Consider the following 26787-nt stretch of genomic DNA (forward strand, 5'->3'; position numbering starts at 1 on the left):
TTGTGCTGAGGACAAGGGGAAATTTGTCCCAAAGCCCACATGTCTCCCAGTGGGATGCTTTCTTTAGGGGGAGTCTGTGCTCAAGCCCTCGTGGGCTTGGGGGACTGCACGGGTGTGGGGGGCTGCAGCCCACCTTCTCCCCACGGAGAAGCCACAGGCCAGGTCAGCGGCAGGTCTTCTTGGGCACCCAGCCTCAGGGGATGCCAGCGACCTGTGCTCATGGAACCAGGCAGGAAAATTAAAGGAGGGCACATTTCCTGGGGAAACGGGCCCACCCATGAGAGAGCTCTGGAGGAAATCCTGGTGGCGTCACCACAGGCCTCTTTTTCCCTTGTCCAGCCGCACCACCCTCCTGGTGGAACTCTCCTGTGAGGGCAGCCAAGGTTTCAGCTACCTGCCCGGAGAGCACCTGGGGGTTTTCCCAAGCAACCAGCCGGCCCTGGTCCAAGGCATTTTGGAGCACGTGGTGGACAGCCCTGCACCCCACCAACTCCTGCACCTGGAGACCCTCAGTGAGACCGGTGAGTCCTCTGCACGCAGCCTCTGCTGAGGTGACCCCAGAATCCTCCTGCCAACCCCCATCAGGCTGATAGGCTGAGCCCAGGCCTGAACTGCAGGCAGCTAACCCTGTCCTTCCTGCTGGGTGGGTGGGCCACCCAAGCCTGTGCTAAAGCAGCCATGCAAATGGTTCTCCGGCAGGCCAGCAAAAACGGGCCCTTTCTTTGGGACTATTTGCCCAATGCCAGAGGCTGGGGTAGTTTTTTTGCTTTCATTCTTTTGCTCATCTGGCCACTTTTTTGTTGATTGACTGACTCGTTTATTTTTCCATCCAAATTTTAACTGGTCACATCTATAAAACAGACAGGACCTGGGTTCCAAAAATGAATGGGACTCAGTGTCTGCCCTCAGAGCTCACTACCTAGTTATTATTATTATAATAATAACAGTAGCAGCTGGCATGTGTGGGTAATTACTATATGCCAGCATTTTATATGTACGATATACTCATATGTCATATGTCTCCTTAGTCCCCACAATAGCCACATATGTACAGCTTGCTAGGTGACATAATGGAAAAGTGTGAAACAGTTAAAAATGGTGAGGTTTGAAGGTTCAAGTCCCTGATCCATCACTTACCAGCTGTGTGGCCTTGGGCGTGTGAGTTAACTGCTCAAGGCTTTATTTCTTTGTCTCTACAATAGAGATAATAGAGCCTTCCTTGTAGGCTTGTTGTGAAAGCAATTTCCTGGAACCAAATAAATGGAAGAATGGAGGGCTGTCCATTTCCCACAGGCCAATGAACATTTGTCCAGAAGGTCGGAGAAGGGATTTAATATACCCTGAGGGTCTCCCGGATCCCCAAATTTATAACCTCCTAGCGTTTTCACGGCACTCTAATTTCATACTGCTTCCCCACGGAGGGTCTGATTTCTCCCCACCTTCCCTGGGCCATGGGCAGGGGCAGGCCGTCGGTGACCAGGAGAGTGTGGCTCTGCCTCACCAGCCTCACGGGGGAAAAGACGCTCTCCTAGGGAGGGCTCAGGGCACCCCCTTCCTGTGCTAAGATGAGGCTCTCGGTCTCTGTGGTGAGCACAAAATGAGGTGACAGGCACTAGGAGAGGTAAACTAATGAAATCAACCTGAAATCAACCACCATGGGCCCCCCCCCCCCCCCGGCCATAGGACTAGCTTCCTGGCTTTAGCTTCCTCACTGAAAATGACACCTCCGAGCCTGTGTCCCCTTAAACAGAGTGGCCAAAATAGGAAAGCAGGGGTCAGAGAAGAAAAACTCTAGCTGTCCCCCATGGTCCAGAAGGTGAGAGAGCCTGAAACTTGGGGATGAGGGGGCAGAGATGTCCTCATGACCGTAGGGAGACAGACGTGGTTCATTAGGCCTTGAGTCTAGATGAAATAGCATAATAGTAATATTTTTACCTCACATTTATTGAGCCCCTGTGCTAGACACTGTACCAACTATTATACCTGCACTGTTTCATTCAGTGAACACACAAACCCAGGGCGACAGGTTTTGTTATCACATCCATTTCACAGAGGCAGAATCCAAGGCCCAGAGAGTTCAGTCACCCAGCTAGTAAGTGGAGAACCACAGTTTGAACCCACTTCTACTGGCCCCAGAGTCCATGCTGTGACCACCCTGTATGCTATCCCTTGGGACTCCTAGAGATTTGCCACCTCACTTTGGGCAGATTGGCTGCTCTACCAACACCCCTTGGTACAGCGCCCCAGGGGACTGCAGTCATGTGCTTTTCTCCAAATTAACGACTGGCCTCTGGGACCTCTATCAGTCTTTGATGGATTTAGTCCCTGTGAGTCTGTAGTTCACCTGTGGATGTCCCGTTAAAGTTCAGGTCTGGGTGAGGGAGGGACTGGAGTCCAGAGCACAGTTTTGCAGGAATGTGTCACCGTGGGTGCCTGTGGGAGGGCTGTTGTTCAGCCTCGCCTGCAGCCTGTCTCTGGGAACCTCCTTCCTGCACATGAGTTGGACACGTGAGCCCTGTTGTTCCTGGAGCCAGAAAATCAGCATCTTCTCTCCCCTGCAGCGGGAGGGTGGAGGGTGCCTGCCTCAAGGGGCTCATCCTCCTAAATGGGGCCATTTCCCCGTCCTGACCCCTTATTTCTCTATTCAGGCAGCTACTGGGTCACGGAGAAGCGATTGCCCCCCTGCTCACTCAGCCAGGCCCTCACCTACTTCCTGGACATCACCACACCCCCAACCCAGCTGCTGCTCCAAAAGCTGGCCCTGCTGGCCACGGAAGAGGCTGAGAGACAGAGGCTGGAGACCTTGTGCCAGGTAAAGGTCAGGGCTGGTGGGTGAGGTAGTGGCAGGGTGCCAGAATCAGGGGAAGCCAGAGCCCAGAGCTGGTCTTTAACCTCCAAGGGGGAATCCACCCGACTTCCCAACATGAGACTTGTCAATGACATCCTCTCCCATCCCATCTCCAGGACGCAGTTGTGTTGAGTGAACTGGAGTTTTCTGAGTGTCTGAAGGATGCAAGCAAAGTACACTTCCTCAGACGTGATCTAGAAAAAGAGCCACTATGTCTTGTCTGTCTTTGTGCTCCCAAAACCTGGAACAAACCTGGGATTTAGGAAGTGTTGGAGGATGGATGGATAAATGGACATGGTGACAGATGGGTAGCTGAATGAATACATTCATAAGAGAATACATTGACTCACCTGCGACTTTCTAGGTCCAAGTCTTTGCAAAAGGCATGGGACGTCATTATTACTGTTATCATTTTTGCTAATTATCGTGATTGCAGTTCCTTCCACTGCCGTTCTCTTGTGGCTGCACTGCACGGACTTGGCACACATTCTCGTTTAATTCTCACAACATCCCCACGAAGTAAGTGGCGGTCTCCTCATTCCAAAAAGGTTCAGTCATGGAGACAAGATCCCGCAGCTCTAAAACAAGCATCCAGTCACAGCAGCCAGTCGTGATTTCAACCCAAGTCTGTATGATTCCAAAGCCCTGCCCCAAATTAGGTTATAATAAAGATTTGACTCCTACCCACAAGATGCTGACCGTGAAGTCTAAGCACACAAGTTAAATAAATGCTACCTGCTGGCTTGAGTTCCTCCAAGACAGGAACTATTTCCTCTCCAGCTTGGCAGTCTCAGCACCTCGGACAGCGCCTGGTACCTCAATGTGTTTGTTGAGGAAATGAATGAATGAATGAATGAATGAGTACTGGATTGTGACAGGCTCTTCTCTCGGGGTGGGGCAAGAGCCCTGAGTCACTCACACTGCCCTTGCCTTTCAGCCCTCGGAATACAACAAGTGGAAGTTCACCAACAGCCCCACGTTCCTGGAGGTGCTAGAGGAATTCCCGTCACTGCGGATACCTGCCAGCTTCCTGCTCTCCCAGCTCCCTATTCTGAAACCGCGATACTACTCCATCAGCTCCTCCTGGGACCACACACCCACGGAGGTCCACCTCACCGTGGCTGTGCTCACCTACCGCACCCGAGGTGAGGCTGGGGCACGGGCTTCGGAGCAGTCCAACTCTGCTGCTTCCTGGGCAGCTGTTCAACATCTCTGAGCTTTGGTCTCCTCATCAGTTAAACACCCACCTTCCAGAGTTGCTATAGCAATAGGAGGCATGTGGGAGAGAGTACTCTGAACCAGGCGCCGAGCTAGCCCCCTCTGTATATGTATTATCAGTAACCATGTGAGGTGGGTACTGTGTGCATTTTACAGGCGAAGAAACGGAGGCACAAAGCGGTTCAGCCACTTGTTCAAAGTCACACTGTTAGCAAGTAGAGAACTGGGATTGAACCCCAGGTAGTCTGCTGAGTCCAAGTTCTTAACCACCCTGCTCCCCTCTACTGTCCCACTACTGTTGGGACAATTTCATGAGATCGAATATGGAAAGTACCCAGTACTTGGTGGGAGCCCAATGACTCTTAATCTTCCCGGTAGTCCAGCCTGAACACAGGGGTGATTCTGCCTCGGTTGTTCATTCCTTCATTCACTCATTCAGCGATGATTTATTTCATCCCTCTCTATGCTTAACGCCGTGGCGGGTGTGGTAGTGCAGTACACACAGCCCCTGCTCTCATGGAGCTTTTCACCTACAGGGGGCAATGAAGAGAGACTCATAGAAATAGACAATTGTCATTATGTAGGTGCTGAGAAGGAATGTGCAGGGTGCTATGAGGGCAGAAGATTGGGGGATGGGCTGACACTGACAAGTCCAGTTGGGCTTGGCTCCTCCGCTGGCACGCTCCTGCCTTGACCTCCATAACTCAGCCTTGCTTGGGTTGGCAAAGTTGGCGAGCTGGCCCACCCCTCAGAGCCCTCTGTGTTCTAAGAGGCGCAATCATGCAGTTTCTAAAAACTGGGCAGAGACTGTATTTGCTGTGCTAGGGAACATCACACAAGCCCAGTGTCAAACCTCAAACTGGCGGAGGAGACGCAGACACATCCTGTGAGGGCAAGATGCCAGCCAGAGGAAAAGCAAGGGGACTTCTCAAGTTGGTTGGAGGTCGCTTTACATGCTGGGCCACTAGGGAGGGAATGTACCCCAGAGAAAGCTGGGGTTTCCACAAGCCCAGGAGGGGCCACACACAGATTTCAGAGCAGACTGGAATGCTCAGGAGGGTGTGCATCACCCAGGGTTCCTACTAGCAAGGGCTATACTTGTGAGGACACTCTCGGCGCAGTGACGGGCCACCCAGGGTGCAACTGTCATCGGAGCGGAGTCGTGTGCTGGGAGGGTGCCTGGAGAAACTCTTAGAAGGAGTCAGGGAAACTGACCTGTGACCTGATGCTACTGCTGAGTGACCTTGTACAAGTCACTGTCCCTCTCTGCGACTCAGTTTCTGCAGTGGCAAAAGGAGAGGCTTGCACACTCTCTAAGGCCCTTTCACCAGCTCTGGGTGTGTGGAGGGTGGATCTCAGAACCAGGTGAAAAACAGCTCCCAGGTTAAAGCCCATAGAGAACCTGAGCGGACAGCTGGAGGAGGTGCGTCGGTGTGGGAGGAACCACTGGGGCGGTTCACGTCGGGGTGAGGCAGGGGGCGATGTTGGTCAGGTCTTTGCTGTCCTTGCAGATGGCCAGGGTCCCCTGCACCATGGCGTCTGCAGCACGTGGCTCAGCAGCCTGAAGTCCCAGGACCCAGTGCCCTGCTTTGTACGAAGGTAAGCACTCCCAGACCACTGGCTCCTGGGAGTTGTGGGTTGAAAGGGCGGGATCTGGGGTTTAGGTGCCACTCTGGGCCCCTAAAAAAGGCACCGGGGGTCACACTGGGCCTCTCCATTCTGTGAGCTGGCCATAGAGCATGGCCAAGTCTCTAGGAGGGATGGAGGTGACAGTGGGGATGGGGCCCAGAGTACAGTGAGGTTCAGCCTTTTTCAAAGGGACCCCGGGTGAGGTGATGGTGTGTCTGGCCAGGGTATGAAGCAGCGTGCAGGGTTTGGGAATCAAATCTTAGCTCATTGTCTTCTCGGCACCCCCAACACTACCACGCCCAACCATACCTCCCCGCCAGATCCCTAGGCCCTGTCTTGCATGTGCACCCAGCCCATGGTGTCTGAGAAGTAGGGCATCTCTCCTTCCGTCCCTGTCCCCTTCAGTGCCAGTAACTTCCAGCTCCCCGAGGACCGCTCCCATCCTTGCATCCTCATCGGGCCTGGCACGGGCATCGCTCCCTTCCGCAGTTTCTGGCAGCAGCGGCTCCATGATGCCGAGCACAAAGGTACTGCTGGAGGGTTCCCAGGGGTGGGAGTGGGAGGCACCGGTGGCCAGCCCCTGCCTTGGGAGTCCAACTGGAGCTGCAGGAGAATTGTGCCACTGCCCACACCCGTTTCTTGGCCCCTATCTGAAGTTTACCTCAGCCTGTGTGGATCAGTGATCTAACCACCCTGGGCCTCCGCTTCCTCAGCTGTAAAGTGGGGAAAGTACTAGATGCAATGGTTACTCACGGGGATGAAATGAGAATTCAAATTGGGCACTCAGCGGTTCAGGCCTTGATGCCCGCCCTCTGGTGGCCACTCTGGTAACTGCAGCCTGCTGGGTTTTGCAGGGCTCCAGGGCGGCCGCATGACCCTGTTGTTCGGGTGCCACCGCCCCGACGAGGACCACCTCTATCAAGAGGAAATGTTGGAGATGGTCCGGAAGGGGGTGCTGCATGAGGTGCACACGGCCTATTCTCGCCTGCCTGGCCAGCCCAAGGTAAATGGAGCAAGTGCCCGTGCAGTGGGCAGAGCATTAAAAGCACAGACTGTGGTGGACGCCCTGGCACCCCACCCGCCCCCTCACCTCTCTGAGGCTTCTTCTCGTAGGCTCTAAAATGGAGGTAGTTATACAACTGTCTGAGGCATGCTGTGCAGCTATTATGTTCTCTTTTCTGGGAAAAGAGAGAGGCCCTGAGACGTTCAGGACTAAGTCCGGGCCACCTGCTGGGTTAATCCCCAGGACCCAGCCTGATAAAGGTCCTCCCCAACGATGCACAACCAACTGGGGAGAGGTGGGCCAGGCCAGCCTTCCGCTGAAGCACAGCATGGCTGGAGGGCGGCCGCTGCTCCCACCACCGGCCTCCTGACGAGCTCTGCTGCCCCATGAGCCTGGGGAGTCGGGACAGACTTGGCTCAGCTCTTACGAACCTGTCCCATCAGGGCTCCTCCCAGGAGAGTGCTCCGTGCCCAGCGCTGGGGTCACTGAGAGTCTCGTGTGGGACAAGAGCAGAGAGTCCCCAATGGGCTCCTGGACTTCTGTGTCACGGAGGAGCCCAGGCTCTGTGCCCTGCTCTGAGTTACAGTGGCGATCCCACAGACATTCTGCACTGAGAGGCTCCCTTTTCTGGGGTGTAGGCAGGTGGGCCTCAGAGCTCTGCGCAGGGAAGTGGCTTGATTGATGCCTCGTGGAAGCATGGTGAATTCCGAGTAAATCCAGGAGTCCCACGGGAGCTCCCCGAGGACAGGGCTGTGGCCAGCCTCCCTCTCTCCAGCCTGAGGATAGTCTGGGGCCAACCAGGGTGCCAGTGCAGCTCCTCATGCGGGGCCTGGTCCCTGTGCAAGGTCCTGGCTAGGGGGCTGCTCACCCTTCAGCCCCCTGAGACCTCTCACCGCCTCCTCACCAGCTGTCCTGACTGCAAGCTTCTCCCCAGCAGCAGGGGCCTGGGCCCACCATTTCCTCTGGTTTCAGGTCTATGTTCAAGATATCCTGCGACAGCAGCTGGCCGAGGAGGTGCTCTGCGTTCTCCACAAGGAGCAAGGCCACCTCTATGTCTGCGGGGACGTGCGCATGGCCCGGGATGTGTCCCACACCCTGAAGCAGCTGGTGGCTGCCAAGCTGAGCCTGAGTGAGGAGCAGGTCGAGGACTATTTCTTCCAGCTTAAGGTATGGTCACTGGTGTGTGGGCTGGGGATGAAGGTGAAGGGCCAGGGAGCCAGGGCTGGAGGAGTCAGGCTCAGCACTGCCCTGAACCTCCCAGGAATCCTGGAGGTCAGAGCTGGGTGGGCTGTGAGAGGCCTGATGTGTGCATCCTGGTCTGGTTGCTCAGTTAAACAGAGGCAAACTGTAAGACTGGCAGAGCCTCTCACATGCTGCTGTGCCTCGTGATACTTCAAGGCTGGGAGAAAGGACGCAGCAATCACCAATCAGAGCCCCCATTTCTGGGAGCATCTTGTGCAAGCACTAGGCAGGCTGTACTGTCCATCGTAAAGCCCAAGGTGTTCCACCCCGGGTGGGCACTGGAGGGAGGTAAAGAGTCGAAGTGAGAGTCAAGTGTAATCTAAGTATGACCGTTGGAAAGGCAAGTGGCTCACGAGTGTACAAGTGATAGAGAAGCTGAGGGATCCTCAGGCTGTACCTAATGAATGAGAGGTGCCTGAACCGCAGAGCTGACACGTTGGTCTCTGTTTTCCCTTACAGAGCCAGAAGCGCTATCATGAAGATATCTTTGGTGCTGTATTTCCCTATGAGGTGAAAAAGGATGGGGCAGCAGGGCAGGCCAGCGATCCCAGAGCTCCAACAACCCACAGGAGAAGTTAAAGCTGCTGCCACAGAATTTCATGATGAAGCCAATTCTCAATTACCTGAGGTCACAGGGTCTGGGGAGAGGCAGGGACATTAAATACCCAAGGCTCACATTGTATTTCTCCATCCCCTTCCTCCTCAGACCCGTTACTTGACCTGCTACCAAGTAGCAGCCTGGACTGAGTGGGACCTCTTGTCTCCTTTGAGCCCCTTTCCCCCAATAATGGAGAACTGGGGCCTCCCTGGTCCCTTGGAGAGTAAATCTGCAATGCCAGGCCTGGCCAATGGGTGGGAAGGATGGACCTTTCTTCTGATTGCATCACCTCAAGTGACCATCGTGAGGCGCTGTTGTGCCGCCATATCTGGTTCAATGCACTGCATTGAAAAAAAAAATGTCTGCTGCTGAGGGCCATTTAAGCCTTCCCTGTATGACTCCTTGATGGAGATAGTTACATGAAATGCATTTTATTTTAACCACATGACGTGTGTGTGTGTGGGGGGGTGGTGTTTGTAGGAAAAGCAGCCCTGGACCGGCCCGGTGGCTCAGGTGGTTGGAGCTCCGTGCTCTTAACGCCAAAGGCTGCCGGTTCGATTCCCACATGGGCCAGTGGGCTATCAACCACAACGTTGCCAGTTCGATTCCTCAACTCCTGCAAGGGATGGTGGGCTGCACCCCCTGCAACTAGCAACGGCAAGTGGACCTGGAGCTGAGCTGCGCCCTCCACAACTACGATTGAAAGGACAACTTGACTTGGATGGAGCTGATGAGTCCTGGGAAAAACACACTACTGTTCCCTAATAAAAAGTCCTAGAAATACACACTGTTCCCCAGTAAAGTCCTGTTCCCCCTCCCCAATAAAAAATAAAAAATAAAAATCTTGAAAAAAAAAAAGCCGCCCTAAGTTATATAGAGTTGAGGACTGGTGGTGGAGGTGGGTGCCATGCCCGGAAAAATACCCCCCAAAGGGACATACCAGCTTGGCCACACTGCTTCTCTGAAATGGCCGCCAGGTATAGGGGCAGCATACGGAGGGCACATCTGAAAACTGTGGTGGGCACAAGGTGGGCACAGGCCTCCTGTGGGGCCTCAGCTGAAGTGAAGGGGGTGGGCAGGGCGGCGCGGCACGGGGGTGGCGCTGCATATGATGCCATCTGTGTAGTGAAGGGCCTGACCACAGCCTGTCTTACAAAGTCATGTATTTTCCTCCGGGGCAGCCCGCTTCATGAGAGTTTGGCCAATAATGACTTGGCATCTGGATGACAAAACAGGTGAGGTCGGGCTGCGTGTCAAGGACGTGGCCGTGAGTAAAGGACACACATCTTCCACAGGAAAGGCTTCTTCAGGGACTGAGCCACGTTTCTTTCTCCCAGTGAGAACAAGGAAGGAACTCAGCCAGAGTCTAAGTAGGAGTCTGGCAAAATCTGGCTCCCAGCTTGGGTTTGGCGTGTTTCATTGGCTCCCTGGTCCCCGTTCTCAGATGGGGTGGTGGAGGGAGAAGGAGGCATGGCAGCTTCCAGTGTCCCAGCAAAGCATCTAATAAATGGTCAAGAACGGGGTCACCTGGACCAGCGCCTCTCACACTCTAACGGCGCACACAGACTGCCTGGGATCGCGTTACATTGCAGGCTCTGATTCAGGAGGTCTGCAGCAGGGCCTGAGCTTCTACATTTTCAATAACTCCCCGGTGCTGTAGGCGCTGCTGGTCCGAGGACTATGCTTTGAGCCTGACCCTAGTTCCTGAGGCACTGGATTCTTGATGGCATTAGCAGGGTGTGTTGGCATCATATGGACACAGAGCTGGGCCCTCCCACACTGGCCCAGTGGCTGGCAGAACCCTTCCCACTGAGCCACTTTCCCCACCACACCCTAACCCTTAACTGGGGGACTCACAGTGGAACAACACAAACAAGGCTCTCTTCTAAGTCAGCTTCTCCTAACCCCACCTGCCACCTCCTCCCACTGGGACACAGGGTTCTGATGAGCCGGCCCTGCCATCTGACCTCCTGGCCCTGCCGCAGCCGTCGCAGGCTCTGGCCCAGCTCTTGGCCAGTCTCAGGAGCATGAGACTGTTTCCTGGGTTCACTCTACTACCAAGTTTCCTGCGTTAATAATTCCTGCCCAAGAGGCCTGAGGCACCCTGCTTCCTCCAGCATGCTTGTGGGGTTTGCAGGGGACCCACTGGGAGCAGGCATGGATGTCAGGGCTCCCCTGATCAAAGTAAGCCCACGCTCTGTCCTCAACCAGGACCTCCCCAATTCCAGAGGCCAAAATGTCTCCATAGACAATAAACTACAATCACCCCGTACATATGTGCCAACAAGCATTTTTCTTTCTCTCTTTATTTGAAGGACGCTGGAAAGTGGGGGAGCCTCCGGCTGAGGAAGTTTCTGTCAGTTGGTGGAGACCAGCAAGTGTTAATCAGTCGCTTTCCTGGAGCGGGAGAAGGGTTGACGCAGGATGCAGGAGAGGTTAAAGATTGGAGAAAGGAGACGGCCTCCCCTGTGCGTGACCAGCTGATGGTTTGGGCCTGAGGTGAACTTGAATGGGGGATGGGAATGGGCTTGAGAGTTAGATGGGGATAGGCGTGGGCTGGGAGCTTGGGAAGGCCCAGGACCCCTCTCCCTTCCTGCCGAGGAGACTGAATATGGGGCTTCAGCCTGCACAGACCGCCGCGGTCCATGGATAGTAGGATTGGGGCGGCTGGAGCCCCAGGTGCTGCCCTGACTGAGGAAAGCAGTCCCAGCCAGCTGCCTCCTCCACTGCAGGCTAGCTATAGCCGGAAGGTAAAGCTGATGAGCAGATCCAGGCAGCAACATGTCCCAGCCCCTGTCCCCAAGGCCACGGATCCTGCCTATGTCTGCACGTGGGTCAGCTGGACGTCACCCGCCACTTCCAGGCTGTTGATGGCAAACAGGTTCTTCAGGCGATGGCAGTATTCAAACAGGTGCTGAGCATTCACGGCCACCTTGAGGCAGTGGCCTTCACACGTGATCCACACCTGGAAGAGGAGTCAAGGCCATGTCATTTGCACTCCACTTGGAAAGTCCTCAAACCTAAATGCAGGCTGGTGTCTCCCTCCCTCCCTCCTGCCTTTCTCAAACATTAAGTCCACCGCCCCCCCACCTGCATTCCAGCCACACTGAAGGATTCACTCTTCATAAACATGCTGTGTACTCTCCTCCCCGTCTTTTTGCATATTCTGTTCCCTTGGCCCAGAATGCCCTTCCTCCTGCGTCCCTGATCTGCAGACTTTGCCCACATGGATAACTGCAAATCACCCCTTGGAGTACACCCCCCTCCAGCAAACCTTACCTGCCTCCCCCACCTCCTGACCCCCTCCTGTTGTGTTTCCCCGAGAATAAGACCTAGCCAGACAATCAGCTCTAATGCATCTTTTGGAGCAAAGATTAATATAAGACCTGGTATTATTATATTATATCATATTATGTTATATTTTATATTATATTATATTATTATATTATATTATAGAGCCGGTATTATAATGTTATATTATATTATATTGACTCTGTATTATATTATGTTATATTATATTATATTATATAAGACCCAGTCTTATGTTATGTTATATTATATTAATTATATTATAGTATAGTACAGTATAGTATAGTATAGTATAGTATATAAGACCCGGTCTTATATTATAGTAAAATAAGACCGGGTCTCATTAATTTTTGCTCCAGAAGATGCATTAGAGCTGATTGTCCGACTAGGTCTTATTTTCAGGGAAACACGGTAGTTGAGTCAGGTGCTTCCTCAAGCCACGTCGCCCACCCCACCCCCACTCTCCAGCTGGACCCTGAGCCTCTAGGGGCAGGAATGCTGGCCCGTGCCATCCAGGCCCCCAGTCCCTAGCACACAGGAGTGTGCCGTGCCTGTACTCCTGCAGCGGCAGCCTCCTGACGTGTCTTTTCCGCCCCAAACACTCTCTGCAAGGGAGTCAGCATACCTGTCAAGGCACCATCATGCCCAGCGCAATAACTAACACCTGCAGCACACTTACTGCGCCCCCGGCACCGTCCTATGCATGTCACAAACACGATGCTGCCTTCTTACATCTCCATGAGACTGATATTGTTATTAACCCCATTTTTAGATGAAAAAACTGAGGCACAGAGCAACTAAGCCACTTGCTCAAAGCCACACAGCTACGGGTACGTATAAATTAAAGGATATTGCTTTCTGGGTGGAAACACAACACCACACTGTATTAAAATCCAAACTCCTTTCCATGTCCCGTAAGACCTCACATCGGTCATTTCCAAACCTGGGTGAGGAGTGTTAGGGCTTATTTTAAAATACATGTGCCCACGCTCACCGCCTTATTGGGCTGGGGTGGAGCCAGGCATTGATTTTTTTTTTTTAAGCTCTCCAGGTGAATTCAATGTGAAGTCAGGGTTGAGAACACCTGCTGAGTGATCCAGGCCTCCAGCTGCACCACCCCACACCTCTCTGCCCCACTCTCCACCTGGGAATCCCTGGCCTCCCTGTTCCTAGATAGGCCACGCCCATGATTCTCTCGTTTTTTGCAATAGTAGCTGCTTCCTCCGCTGCCTGCCGGGAATGCACCCCTCAGATCTTTGTGGAGTGGGCTCCTTCTATTATTGGGGTCTCCACTGCACTGTGGTCTCTGAGAGCTGTCCCCATCTAAGGTAGCGTGGCCCCTGCCAGGCCTTCCTCTATGCCCTTATTCCGTTTTGCTTTCGGCATAGCTAACCTGTTGTGATCTGCAATGATCTGTCCATGCGTTTGTTCCCTGTTCTTCCCTCACCTAAACTATAAACTCCGTGGGAGGAGGGCCTCATCTGTCTGCTTCATGGCTATTCCCTCAGCCTCAGCACCCAGGCTACTTCTTGCACAAAGTAGGCCTTGATAAAACAGCTGATAAATAACTGCTGAATGAATGAGTGAGTGAGTGAATAAATGAGTGACACCTCATTCTTGGGTTCGATCTGGCACTTATTGGCTGTGTGACCTCAGGCAAGGAACATACACTTGAGAGTTTGTTTTCTGTCTGTAAACAGCAGACACCACCACCTATCGGATGTGAGACAGTGATAGTAAAACCATAACAACAATAATTGGTTGAATACATTCTCTTCTCCTGGGCCCAGCCCTCACCCCAGAGGCCTCAGCTCTCATCTTGCTCGAGGGACCCCCAGACACCTCCCACCCGCTGCTCCATTTGCCCCTCCGGAGCGCCTCTGAGCTCCAGGCTGTGGCACCTTACCGAAAAGCTCTGGCCTCGGCCGAAGGGCATGTTTCCCGGCAGGCCCCGCTCCTCGGAACCCCAAGAGCTGTTGATCTGCGTGTTCCGGACCACGGCGTTCTCATCGAAACGGGGGTTCAGATGGAAGGCGATGTCACTCCCAGAGCGCAGGTTGATGTGGAACCTGGGGGTGGGCAGCTCACATGGACTTCCTGTGCCCACTGAGCTCTGGGCCCCTGCCCCCCCCGCCCCCCGCCTGCCTAGAGCCAGGGGGATGTCCAGTGTGACCTTGGGGAACCTCTCCTCCCCGAGACCCAGGCTTACCTGTGAGCGCTGGGCATGACGATGCCCGAAATGATGATGTTCTTGGAGGGGTACAGCCCCCCCGGGATGGAGGTAAAGAAAGGCATCGGCTGTCGGGAAGAGAGGGGCATGTCAACCAGCGGCCGTCAGAGCAGCTGCTGCCGGAGGGGGCACTTTCTGCCAATTGCCATGAATTTGATCTGTCAACTGACTTTGACCACCGTGTCTGTGAGTAACATATTTTCAAGAAAGAACTGCATGATATCTTTACTTGGTTGGTGAATGTCAGAGGAAAACTGTCCAGCGTTCCTCAAATTAATGGGCTTAAACTGTCATGAAAAGAACTTTGGCCAGAAACAAAAGGCCACTTGGGCTGAGAAGGGAAGGCCATATAATATGCTCACGATGAAGGGACAGTATTAAAGGTGAAAGCTCCTTTCAACAGTCTTCTAATGTACCTGGATGTTGGAAGAACTTCAGTTTACTAAAATTTAGGACTGCTTTGAATTTTCTAAGCTGCCCTTCACCTCCCACTCTGCCCAGCACAAAGAAAACCCCCACTCTCCCTGAGCAATCACTTACATAGGTGGGGTTGGGGTACACCACAGGTGGGATTACAGGATTCTGTTGAAAAGAGACCAGGAAATTCAGTGCAGGAATGAGCCCACACCCAGGCCCCAGACACTCTAGAGGGGACACTCCAGTGTGACGCTTCAGTACCTGGATTCTCCCATTCACCATTTCTCTCCTGTCAGCCTTGGTGGAACTTCCTGCCATGTTCCCAGACCCCATCACGGTCACCTGCTTTCGACCCCTCTACAGGCAGCTATCCTGACTCCAGACCTCCTGTCTGACTTGTGTCAGCAGGAGGAAGAGAAGTAGCAGCTTACGCCTGCCATCAGCAGTGATGTCCTGAGGCCAGGTCGTCCTGCAGGGCCTCAGATCTGGCTGCTGGGACCACTGCATTCCCCTCTCAGTGAAGGAAGGACCCGTTTTCCTGTTGGCCCCTAGGGTCCTGCTTCTTGGGCTGCTGGGCAAAGCCAGTCTGATCCAGAATCTCTGCTATCCCAAGGGAAGTTTAACTTGTAGGTCTCCTGAGCAGAGAGGGCCCAGCCCCAAATGTCCCCATCCTCCTGCTTTCTTCCCTCCTCTGGGACTAGAGAATTCAGTCCTTGGTGAAGGGGGCATGGTGGGGCTGTGAGTTGACCAGAGCTTTCAGACTTACAGGGAACACCTGTCCAGGGACGCTCTGCACAGTGTGGATGACCGTTTGAGTCTGGAAGAAAGAAACTGAGTTTTAACCAGCTCTCACCAGCGTAAAGACCATCACCTGCCATCAGAGAGCACCACTTCACACACACCCGCCAAGCAGGTAACCAGCGCAGTCACCCTGACCCGATTCCTCAAATATGAAAGATAGAAGTGTTTTTTCTCTTAAGGGGATGAGGGAGGAGCCAAGATTTCTTCTGGAGAAGAAATATGGCCTCGTTTGTGGCCTGTGGCCCATCTTTCTTCTCAGGAGAATTTCTCTAGCGTAGTTTCACTTTGCAGGAGGAAAAAATAAACGTGGGGTGTCAGTCTCCTGTGGTTGCCCACAGAATGACAGAGGCTTGGACAATTCGAGCTGTTTCCTAATTCATCAGAGCCAGCCAACCACCCCTGCCCCCAAACTCCACCAGCACCACCATCACAACCAGGCAGATGGTCAAGGTGTCTGGCCTGAGCTGTTCCACCCTCCCTCTGGTAGAGGCCTAATGCCTGGCTCTGCCTCCTCCTTTTAACCCACAAGAAGGACCAAAATGAAGAGGTTTCGAAGAGAGAAAGAGACTTACAATCGGAGCTGAATCGGCCGGCCAAAAACCTGGAGGCTGAAAGGGATGAGAAAATCAAAATGGGGGTTAACATTGGTGCCACCTGGGGGTGAGATGATGGCGGAAACTGTCATAAGAAATGCCTTCCCAGACTCATGCTTACCTCCTTCCTGCTCCCAAGCAAGGCTTCCTGAGCCCGTGGTGCCCAGATTCTCACCCACCATCCAGGTATACCATGGTTATGAAATGGGGCTGCGGGCGGGGGGGCTGTCAGGGTTGAAGGAGGGGGAATATCCCCATTGGCTCCTCCAGAGAGAGAGGGCGGTGTGTCTGATACAGAACATATAGCTTACCTTAGCTCCCAGAGACAAAAATCATTATTTCCAGTGCCGTATTTCACCCAGAAGGTGAAAACTAGTATTCATAAGGCCTATACTGTGTGCCAAGTTCTGGCCTCAGTGCTTTATGGGGGAGACATCCTGAGCTTCTGTTTTGCTAAGTGAGGCAACCAAGCTCAGGAAGGTTAAACAAGGTGCCCAAGCCTGCCCAGGTAGCAAGTGATAAAATCCAAAATGGTACCAGTTCTGTCTGGTTGTATCCAGTACACCCTGTCCTCCCCAGGCCAGGTCCAAAGTTGGGCTGCCCGGCAAAGTCTCTCTGGAGCTCCACCAGTCCTGAAGTCAGTGTGGCAGGAAGCAGGTGCCCTGGCTGTACTGTGATGGGCCACAGGAAGGCTGGATAGAGAGACACCCCTTGCCGCCATCCCCCACTGCTCAAGCAGCCACAGGAAGGGCCAGGCCTTCTTCCCTTCCTGTCCTAGACCCTGTCCCCACCCAGCAGACTTCTTGTCCTGACGGGTCTCCCCATCTACTGGCTGTACAAATCACATTCCTCATTCATTTATCGAGTCCCCACTGGATTCCAGGCACTGGGCAAAGTGCTGGGGATACACAAAGGAACAAGACACAATTCCAGGCTCATGGGTGTAGGGCAGGAGGGCATGGAGTAACGAGGACAGACACGAAAATACAGTTACAACAGGACATGGTGACTGGCGTGGTACAGAGATGTACAGGGTCCATGGGGGTGGGTTGGGGGTAGGGACGTCCAGCAATCTAGCAGGCAGGGAAGATGCTCCTGAGTAGTGACATTTAAGCAGATCATTGAAGGGCAATTAGGGATTGGCTGGGGTGAGGTGGCAAAGAGTCTTTGACACCAGAACAGCATGTGCAAAAGCGTGATGGCCAGAGAGAACCTTGCGTGAGCAGGAGAGGCTGCATGAGCTTCGTGAGTGAGGTGCGAGGCGGGAGGTGAGCTGGGCAAGACTGGAGAGGATTCTTTATGTCCTGCGGGGTAAGCTGAGTTTTATTTAGAAGGGCTTGGAGCCTTTAGGATTTTTAAGCAGGGAGAGGATGTGATCGGATTTGCTTATGGGAAGGTCACTGTGGTAGTGCGTGGTTGGGTGTAAGGGGGGTGAAGGGTCAGGTGGCCTGGACCCAGGCAGTGGCTTTGGGAAGGACAGGTGTTGATACCCTGGACAGATATTCAGGAGGGGAAGGAAGAATCAAGGACAGCTCCCAGGTCCTGGCTCTGGGTGCCTGGTGGATGGAGGAGATGGGGAGCCCTGGGTGGGCGTGATGGCGCCTGTGGACCCTGGCTGGCCTGCTGGCCGGAAGTAGCCTTTCGGACCCTCTGTCCTTCCTGCTGACTGCTCAGCCTCCCAGATTCTCCATGTGTAACTCACTTTTGGTTTGCGCCCCTTGGGCTTGGGTGGGATACGGGCAGCCTGGGAGTACTGCACCCCGGAGAAGACAGGCTGGACTGGGGCTGCGCGGGTGTTCTGTTAAAACAAAAGTTACCATGGAGTGAAGAGAAGCATTAACAGAGCCAAGGAAGAGTGAAAAGGCAGGGGCCAGCGCAAGAAGGGGAAAGCCAGGCAGGCAGGGAGAGAGATGGGTCGGGAGGGAATATGAGAGGATGACCAAAGAGAGAGGAGCTTGTATTTGTTGAGGGCTGACTGGGTGCTCTTCTCCTCTGAGGGAGCGCACTCAAATACCAAAAGCTGTAACAACCGCTCCAATCCAGCCACCTAGGACTCTGGGGGTATGTGGGCCCACGAGACTCCAGTCCTCCCAGTTTTCACAACAAGCCAGAAATTCAGATTTCCATGTGATATCACTTGTCCTTTTTTAAAAAAAAAATGCGGTAAAATACGCATAAAATGTATCTCCTTAACTATTTTAAGTGCACAGTTGAGTGTCATGAAGTACATTCACACTGTTGTGCAGCCATCACTACCACTCAACTCCAGAACGCAAAACTTCTGACCTTTTAGACGCTGGCAACACAGTAGAAAATTTTAAAACACAGAGAGGGTCCAATAAACCCTGGTGTGGGTCCATGTGGGCCATTGTGTGACCTCTGGAAGGTATTGCCTCACCGCACTCACACAATGACCCGTGGGGTGGCAGTGACTATGCCCCATCCACAGATGAGGAAACTGAGGCTTGGAGTGGCAAAGTCACTTGTCTAAGATCCCACAGCTGATGACAATGACAGAGCTGGAATCTGAGCTAGATTCAGTTTGATTCCCAAGCCTGGGTTCTTTCTGGAACCACATGGCCTCCTAACCAGGGTAGAAATAGAGAGTGACAGAAAAGAGTGAACTAGGAGTCTGAGAGACTGAAGCAGGTGCTCTGGACAGAGACAGTGACACAAGAAGGACAAGACAGGGAGCCAGAGATGTGTCCCCAGAGTCACCAGGGTAGGAGATCGGCTGGTACCTTTGGGCCCACCCAACAGGGACTAGGCATAGACTGGGAGAGGTGTCAGGTGGACGTTCTGACCTGGAAGCTGATGTAGGACAGCATCACATTGCCGGCGACGGAGATGGTGTCCACGCGGTGGAAGGGCACGCGGTGTGAGTACTGCATGAAGAAGCTGCCATTCACTGTCACCTGCCAAGATGAGTGCACATTCCAGGGGAGGGGTCCAGGCCAGGGCAGGGAGCACACCTGAGCCACGAGGACCTCTGCTTCTAGTTTTCATATCCATCCCCTGCAGGTCAGGGCACCAGTCCTCAGAGCTGAGCCAGTAACAGGAATAGGTGTGTGATCCAAAATATATCCTGATGGCTCAGTTGGTGAGAGCACGAGCTCTGAACAACAGGGTTGCCGGTTGGATTCCCACATGGGCCAGTGAGCTGTGCCCTCCACAACTAGATTGAAGGACAATGACTTGGAGCTGATGGGCCCTGGAGAAACACACTGTTCGCCAATATTCCCCGATAAAATTCATTTTAAAAAAAAACACACCAAAATATATCCAAACCCAATCTGCACTTGGCTCTAGTTGTTGGCTTCTTAGTTCTCATGGTTGTTTGTTTATGGCAGTAGGTTTGTCTTTCTAGTCTTAGCTCACCTCAGGTGTTATTTAAATATGCACATTTAAATATGTATAAAATCCTCAAGAGAGAAGAAGAGAAGGGACCTGGGGTTGCACATTGAGGGAATGGGAACATCCACTTTCACAGAAGCACTGACAGGGACAGCCATCTCCCCAAGCCCAACAGGCACTACTCTGTTTGCAAAAGCAATTTACAACGCCATGCAAAGCTAAGCTATTCGTAAAACCGAATAAGGGCTGCAATAATGTCGTCACAAAACAAATGTTATCAGGGACCCGTGGAGGAATGGCTGCAGCAGAGGAATGGAATTAACTCAGACCTTGAGGCCAAATATCCTCTTGGGGACTTAATCTAGTTCTTATTTCCTGATAGGAGAAGGAACAGATGCACCTGTAGATGCAGGTGAAGATGTGTACGGAGACGGTAGCCATCAGAAAGCCCCCCTTCCGAGGAAATGGCAGGTTATCTGTATAACGGCATTGATCCGGTGATTGTTTAAGGGCTATTCACCACGCCCGCCTGATGGCGTTGGGGCAGGCAGCGGGAGGGAGGGCAGGACAGTTCCTGCTCACCTTGAATTCGGAGCTCTGCACCAGGAAGCAGAGCTCAAACGGACTCCCCCTCTGGAAGGGCATTTGCATCTTCCTCTCCTCAGGCCCCCAGCTTCCGTTCTGCTTCGTGTTGCACACCACGTACCCTCCCTCTTCAAACCGAGGGTTGAAGTGGAACGCAATGTCGTAGTCACTGCGGCCGGTCTGAAAGTTCACAGAAAACCTAGTACAAGGGAAATCAGAAGGTGTTCTGTAGCCCGGTGTATTGCCAGTGGTGGGAACGGGAGAGTCTCGCGCCTTTGATTTACGTCTGTCTGTCTGGGAACTTGCGTACGACCTGTATGGCGGGCTTGCCCCCATCCTTACTTTGTTGCTATCTTTTTGGTTTACCTAAGTTGCATGTAGTGTGTTTTTGTGTAATGATTGCATTTTGCCGTTTACAGTGTGACTCTCCAAAAGTAAGTAGAAAATGGAGCAAGGAAAATGTTGACACTAGCAACAAGTCTTGGAAACTGATTACAAACTTGTCTCGAGGATGGCAATCAAGGACTATGCCTAGAAACGAGAGCCTTTCACGCCAAGTGGGCACTCGTTGGAGGCCAACCCATGTCTGCTCAACTGGGAAGGAAGAGAGCAAATTGAAAGAACATGTGAAAGTGATGGAATACACCACGAAGACGGTGTCCAAAATGGGAGGCAGAGAATAAATAAAATGAACTCTCTGGGTGTGAGAACTTTCCGTATGTTCGTCTGTTCCTCATTGGTGTGTGTCCCACACGTGAGATGTGCGTGGTGGCCCTGAAGTCAGCAGGCCTGGACCCACGCCCCAGCTCTGCCCTGTTTGTCATTTGGGATGACCCTGAATCACATTACCCTCAAGTCGCTGCACCCAGGAATGGTGGCGACTTCCTTCCTTTGGGGATGATCAATGACGCCGTGTTCAGGAAACTCCCACTCAGGTAAGTGTTCCTTCCTGTCTCTCTCCTCAAGGAAGCCCCTCACCATCGAAAACTTCCTTCGGGCCTAGCCATAGCTCAAAGGTGAGGAATTAAAACGAAAGGAGCTTCCAAGGAACCTAATTCACAAAAGGGGCGCAATAAATGTTTATTCTGCTTTTCCCCAGACACAGCTCACTCAGGTCCTAAAACCAGTCCCTGTCTGAGGTTCTCTCCACTGAGGTGTCACGGTCCACTCCAGCCTTCCCTGAACTCAGCACAAGTATGCGTGGATCATGGCCTGCTTCTCAGACTCGCTCTGGTATCCCCAACTCACACACAGCGCTCAGGGAAGGCCGCCTGCTTTCCTGTCTTCTGCATTCACCCAGGACCAGGCATTCCACCAAGCCCTGAGACGTCCCTTAATAGACATCCTATAAAATTCCTGCAGAGCCCATTTGATTTCTCTGTGGAGGACGGCAAGGTCTGGGCGCCATCCTCAACACCAGGTCGCTCTGTGGACCCTCAGCCAGCAGGGCCCACAGGGACCTGCAGAGGCCCCACACCCAGCCTGACCTCCCTCTGGGTATGCTAAAAGGAAAGGAGTCTCCCAAGTGACTGGCAGCACAAAAGTCCTCTTTCAATGGAGACTATTGTTTCTGACATATCTCGGGAGGTGTTTTCCACTTTGTAGTCCTCCAGCTCCATTCCTGTGGTCCTTTGAAAATTCTTGCCCCAGGGAAGGATGAGGGCAAAAGCTTCCACGGGAAGAGGTAGGGACAGTTTCTATCAAACAGGATGGGAGTAGAAAGCCCTCCCGGTACTGGGAGGAAGGGTAGACAGAGGGAGGGAAGGAGAGCGAAGGGGATGGAGGTTCAAAGGTCCCAGGTTCTCCTGCTAGCAGGGTTTAGGGGGATCTGGGTGCCCTGCTTTCGTTGGAGTCTCCTGGGGGCACTTGGGTCTGTCAGAGATGTCCCCGGTATCCACCTGGCAGGGAAGGCAATGGTGGGGGAAGTCATCTAGAATTTAGATACCAAGATGAGGTTGAGCTGGGCTTGGGAGTGGTATGAACGGATCCAGAAGGTTCCCAGGCCCCATGCAAGGTGATGAGAGGACTATTGGGGGCAAAAGACATCTGGGATTGAGACTCAGAGACTTCCGAGAGAAGGCCACATATCCAGAGGGTCTTCTGTGCACACCATGGACTGCAGCAGGCAGCTACCATGTACGTGGACCCCACCCAAACAGGGAGAGAGCCCCACACCTCCGCACCACCTGGATGTCAGCAGAGGTCAGCCAGGGTTGTGTGAGCTTCAGAGGGCCCTCCGGCCTCTGAGAAGATGTGCAAGCTCTTCCCTGTTCCCAAACACCCGCCCTCCCCCGCACTTTGGGAAGGAAGAGGGGGTGGGAAACTGGCTAAGAAGATGTATGTATTTTGAATCGACTTAGTATTTTCCAGAAAAGACCTTGAAACAGAAAGAGACCAAATTTTGATTTGACGGCAAGTTTAAATATTTCCACGTCAGCCAAATGAGAGCTCTGAAGTCGATGAGGGCAATTATGGGAAATAAAGGAATGATATTTTTGTCATTCTGGGTCTTAGGGTGAAAAGTTGAATTCTAGAACATGATGATCTGCCTCGGGGCTGGCCTTAGACCGTGAGCTCCTGCTCTCCCTATGTCTATGGGGAGTCTACGTTCATGGTCCCAGATGCTCTAGGCAGTGGTGCCATGAGCGTTGGCAGCGGCTGGGCTCTACTCATCTGGAATCCTCTGAACCAGGTACAGGCAGCTCAGGTGAACCAACCTGAGCTGACAGGCGCCATGGTTTGCTAAGGGGCGAGGCTGGAGAGAAACAAGAGTTCCAGGTACCTGGTATCACTGGAGAAAATAACAGTCCCACTGACATTGATCTGAAGTCCATCCCGGAGGCCCCCTTGGATGGTCCCAAAGAAGGGGACAACCTGTAGGGAGAAGATGGTGGTCAGTCAGTGGGCCTGCCTCCTTCTGTCTGTTCCCTTCCGCACTTGTTCGTGGTGGCCCTGGGTGTGTCCCGCACTGTGCTAGGGGTTTGGGTGCAGCTGTGAATAGGACAGATGGAGTCTCAGCCTCATGGATTTCCCAGGCTTTTAAGGAAGCTGGCCTGAACTGAAGTAGTTACACAGACATTCTGAGACTGTGGTCATGAGACCGCAGAGCTCTGAGAGATTGTGATGGGGAACTGGCCTCCCAGAAGAGTCTGAGAAGAAGTGACCGCTTCCAAGAGGGGAAGGAATCAGGGTAGTGATGGAGACTGCTGGATCTCAGGCCAAGTTCCCAGTAAAGGCCCCAGGGCTCTGGTCGGAGACTCAGGAGGCCTAAGGGACGAAAGAGGACACCCACCTACTCCAGAGGATAAACCTTCTGCTAAGCTGCGAGGGCCAAGAAGACGGCATCCTTCCCTCTCTCCTGCCCACCGCACCATAGAATAGTGGTGGCCATGACCTTTGCCCTCCCAGCCACCTGGGGTAGCACCTCTTCCTAGATGCTTTCTGCAGGCACAGGGCAGCCGCCTCCTCTACTCCTGCTCCTGGGCTCCCCATTCCTTCTGCCAGGCCCCCAGCAGCCTCCAAATTCCTCATGTGGTATCTCCACTCCTCCTCGGCCCCATCAGCACCCACTTTGTCAAATTCTCTCTCCGGGGCTACTCGAAAGGAGCAATGGTTATGGTGAGGCTTGCGTCAACTTTAGAGCCAGGCATACTCCAAGTTTGAATCCTAATTTTGCTGCTCATTACCTGAGTGGCCTTGGGGAACTTATTTAACCTCTCTTTGCCTCAAGTTTCCTCATCTGTAAAATAGGGTTAAATCCTACTTTACGTTTAAGATCAATGATTTAGTGAGAAAACTTCTGTGGAAAAGATTGGTACATAGTAGGTGTCTCTCTACCACCCAGCCTTTCCTCTGGGTCTCTCTGAGCAAAATTCCCAAATTCCAAAACTATCCTCCAGAATGTCTAGTACCTAATGTGATTCTACGAGCTGCATTAACGGAGGAGACAGTTCTATCTCCTAGTCAATTTTCCCATTTTTCAAGTTGCTAATATATTCTCTAACTTCTTCTTTAATTAATACCCTCCAAAAATGAAATGCTTACGGGATCCAAACAGGAGATGTGTCTGAGTGAGGTAGGGGCAATAGGGAGTGGTAGAGACCATGGCAAAGTAGATATCATCTCTCTCATTTAAAGGGGCAGCGTCCTCTCACATCTAACCAGGATGAATTAATCCCTCTGCTGGGTCAGAACTGGCTCTCAGCTCCTGGCCATGCCAGGAGGCTGAGGACTTTTTCCTCCGCTTCCTACCTGGAAGTCTGGACAGCAGAGCCAGGCTCTACAGGCCTGAGAGTAGACTGCCTGCTTCTGGAGACCCAGTGCCACCAGAGGGCACCCGGCCCCAGCTGGCAGAGAGGACTCATTGCAGGAGGCAGTGTGGGCTTCTAGCCAAAGGACGCTGCTGCCCCAGAGGTTCTGAGGCCCTTCTGGCAGCCAACGTCCTGGTCTGTTATCTAGTTATCTTCGTAGCAATCCTGGTCATTATTAGTGCCACTTCTACAGATGAGGAAACTGAGGCACAGAAAGGTTTGGTAACTTGCTCAAAGGTGGGCACAGCTGGGCAGTAGTAGAGTGGGGTTTGAACTTTAGCCTCCATGCTTTTACCTGCCACGCAGCCTGCTTCTCATGATGAAGCACAGAACACCCTCGCTTCTGGTTCACGGAGTCAAACAGTGTGTACTGTCCTGCTTGTGGTTGCAGCCTCCATCCTGGCCTTCTGAGGAGGCTGGGCCAGATGAGGTCGGCGGGGCGTGGGCAAGGAATGGGGTGAGAGGTCCCCGAGGCAGGCCCTCAGCAAAACAGCTGGGCCGCGTGACCTTCCCGGCACACTTTAGCGGAAGTTAGAAGGGTACTTCTGACTGCTGGAAGTCAATAGGTCACCCTGGAGAGGGAGCCCATGTGGACTGGATGGAGGTGCTCCCGGCACCTGTGGAGGCCGTACCCATTCTCTTTCCTAGAGTCTAGACTCCAAGGCCTGTTTTAATTCTCTGTTGCCCTTGCACGATTTTCCTTCTGATTTGAAAATTTTGGCTTTTGAGTCCAAGGATTGGAAAGTGAAAGCTAGTTACCAGGGTAATAAAATGTCAGGTCCTGGAAGGAGCTCTGGGATTCCCTCATCTTACAGAGAATGAGCCCAGGGTGACATGTACTGACGCTGAAGCCCCCATGGAGGCTCCAACCGGGCCTGGCCCAGCTTTCTCCAGCCCCGCTGCGAGCTTCCTCACAGTGGGCTGAGGGGCCCCAGCAACTGCTGGGACGAAGCAGGCCAAGCCCGAGGCCCCTACAGAGGCGGGCTTGAATGGGAAGCCCTAGAAGCTTCTCCCCTTAGCACGCTGGTGCTGCCCACCCACCCTCCCCCAGGCCCCAACAGGAAGGGCTCTGTCAGCCATCTGCAGCCCCTCAGAAAGCTCTTTGCCAAGGCCGGGAGAGGCTTCTATTCCAAGGTCAGGCCTGGGACACAGCGGCTACAAGGGCCTCCTGGGCCGGGGGCTGCCTCTTGCCTGCCTTCCCCCATCACTGCTCTTTCCGTGGGTATTTCCCTCTCCCAGGGGGAAATCAAGGCACCTTCCTACCCTGCCTCTTACCGCCTGGGAACATTTGGCAAGTAGCCCCAATGTCTCTGAGCCTCAGTTTTCCCATGTATGATGTGGGTATAACAAGGCTCAGAGGGTTTAAACAAGGCCCTGCAGACAGGGCCCACACACATGGCAAAAAGACAGCCTGTGGCATCGCACACTGCAGGGATAGCCCCACTCCTCTCTCACTCCCCAGAGGGTCCCTCTGCAGACACCCTTGACCTGCGGCTGCCGTGTTAACTCACCCTGCAGGGAGCAGACACCACCTTGCGTGGCCTTCCCTGCTGCCCCGATTCCTAATCATACTGAACACTTCAAAAACACCTACAGTGTGTCAGTACTGTTCAAACACCTTAGATATGCTACCTCACTTAATCCTTACCCCAACCCTGGGAGGTAGCGCGATGATTATCCCATTTTACAGATGTGGAAACTGAGACCCAGAGAGGTAAAAGCAACTTGCCTGAGGTCATCTAGCTAGTAAATGGCTGACCCTAGGGAGGCCATCTTCAAAGTAAGTGCCCCATGCTTATTTATGAGGCTGTTATTCTGCCCCAGAAGCCACGTTTTCTTCCCCTTTCATACAAACAAACCACCAGTCTTCTAAGTACGTGTTACTTGTGCCCGTCCGCCCCTCAGCACCTAGGACAAGGCAGGCACCAAGAGGGAGCTCAGTCAGCATTTGTCACATGCACGAAACCTGGTGAGTATCCTCCCTCTGGTCCTAAGAGGCACGGGCGAGACCGACCTGGGGTATAAGTTGTGTCAGGATTGCTCCATCTGTCATTTCTGCCCTTCTGTGCTCTCTTTGGGAAGCCCCCCACCCCACCCCGCTGCTCCCGGGGCACTCGGTGTTATTTCCTCCTAGAACCAGAGCTGCTTTCCCTGCTGAGGCAGCTCAGTGCAGGCAGCACTGCTATTGCCCTGGAACTCACCGGGTTCACGAAGGGAGTCTGGGGGCTGCTGAAGGCCATCTCTCCACCAGCTCTGTGGTCACCGCTGCTTTTCACACAGGGTCGGCAGTGGGGAGGAGTTCACAAAGAAATAGAAACCAAAGCAATTTGGCAGTTATTCAATGGGGAGGAGCCAGGAGCAAGAGGAAATAGGTCTAGAGAGAGAAAGGTAGGATGCTGGGATGGGGAGGCGGAGAGAAGGGGTGACTGAACTCTGGGCCAGGGAAGTAAACACTTTCCATCCCAGAGAAGTTTCCTTCTCTCTCTTCCTGTGCTCCACCCCGAGATCGAATCATGTTTGGGCCATATATAGGTTCAAAGAGCCTGACCACACTGACATGACAGTGAGTTTCTAGAAGACACTGATCCTAAGTGTGTGGCTGTGTCGCCTCAGCACATCCGGTCGCGGTGTCCAAAAAACAACGGGGCTG

The 26787-nt window shown here is 53.2% G+C and overlaps 2 protein-coding genes across 3 annotated transcripts in view; one reads left to right on the plus strand and one right to left on the minus strand.

Annotated features, from left to right (window-relative positions):
• The window catches only part of NOS2 (nitric oxide synthase 2), a 31057-nt gene extending 21914 nt beyond the window's left edge, over positions 1–9143 (plus strand). The window contains exons 19-26 of the mRNA XM_033089054.1: positions 340–521; positions 2649–2812; positions 3786–3993; positions 5578–5665; positions 6101–6222; positions 6550–6698; positions 7671–7865; positions 8400–9143. Of these exons, the coding sequence (XP_032944945.1) occupies positions 340–521; positions 2649–2812; positions 3786–3993; positions 5578–5665; positions 6101–6222; positions 6550–6698; positions 7671–7865; positions 8400–8519 (1228 nt within the window). The 3' untranslated portion in view covers positions 8520–9143. The remainder of the gene's footprint in view (positions 1–339; positions 522–2648; positions 2813–3785; positions 3994–5577; positions 5666–6100; positions 6223–6549; positions 6699–7670; positions 7866–8399) is intronic.
• A 1683-nt stretch (positions 9144–10826) lies between these two features.
• LGALS9 (galectin 9) lies at positions 10827–26561 on the minus strand. 2 transcript variants are annotated; one of them, XM_033090782.1, is made up of 11 exons: positions 26339–26561; positions 22610–22701; positions 19825–20026; positions 18693–18803; positions 17591–17686; positions 15868–15903; positions 15261–15311; positions 14618–14659; positions 14057–14145; positions 13754–13916; positions 10827–11503 (listed from the first exon to the last, which is right to left on the minus strand). In XM_033090782.1, the coding sequence occupies exons 1-11, from the start codon at positions 26375–26377 to the stop codon at positions 11357–11359; spliced, it is 1068 nt and encodes a 355-aa protein (XP_032946673.1). In that variant the 5' UTR covers positions 26378–26561; the 3' UTR covers positions 10827–11356. The 2 variants fall into 2 exon arrangements, with proteins under 2 accessions (XP_032946673.1, XP_032946674.1); XM_033090783.1 differs by lacking the exon at positions 17591–17686.
• Between the last annotated feature and the right edge of the window lie 226 nt (positions 26562–26787).

Source organism: Rhinolophus ferrumequinum, chromosome 21 (assembly GCF_004115265.2).
Source record: "Rhinolophus ferrumequinum isolate MPI-CBG mRhiFer1 chromosome 21, mRhiFer1_v1.p, whole genome shotgun sequence".
Classification (NCBI taxonomy): domain Eukaryota; kingdom Metazoa; phylum Chordata; class Mammalia; order Chiroptera; family Rhinolophidae; genus Rhinolophus; species Rhinolophus ferrumequinum.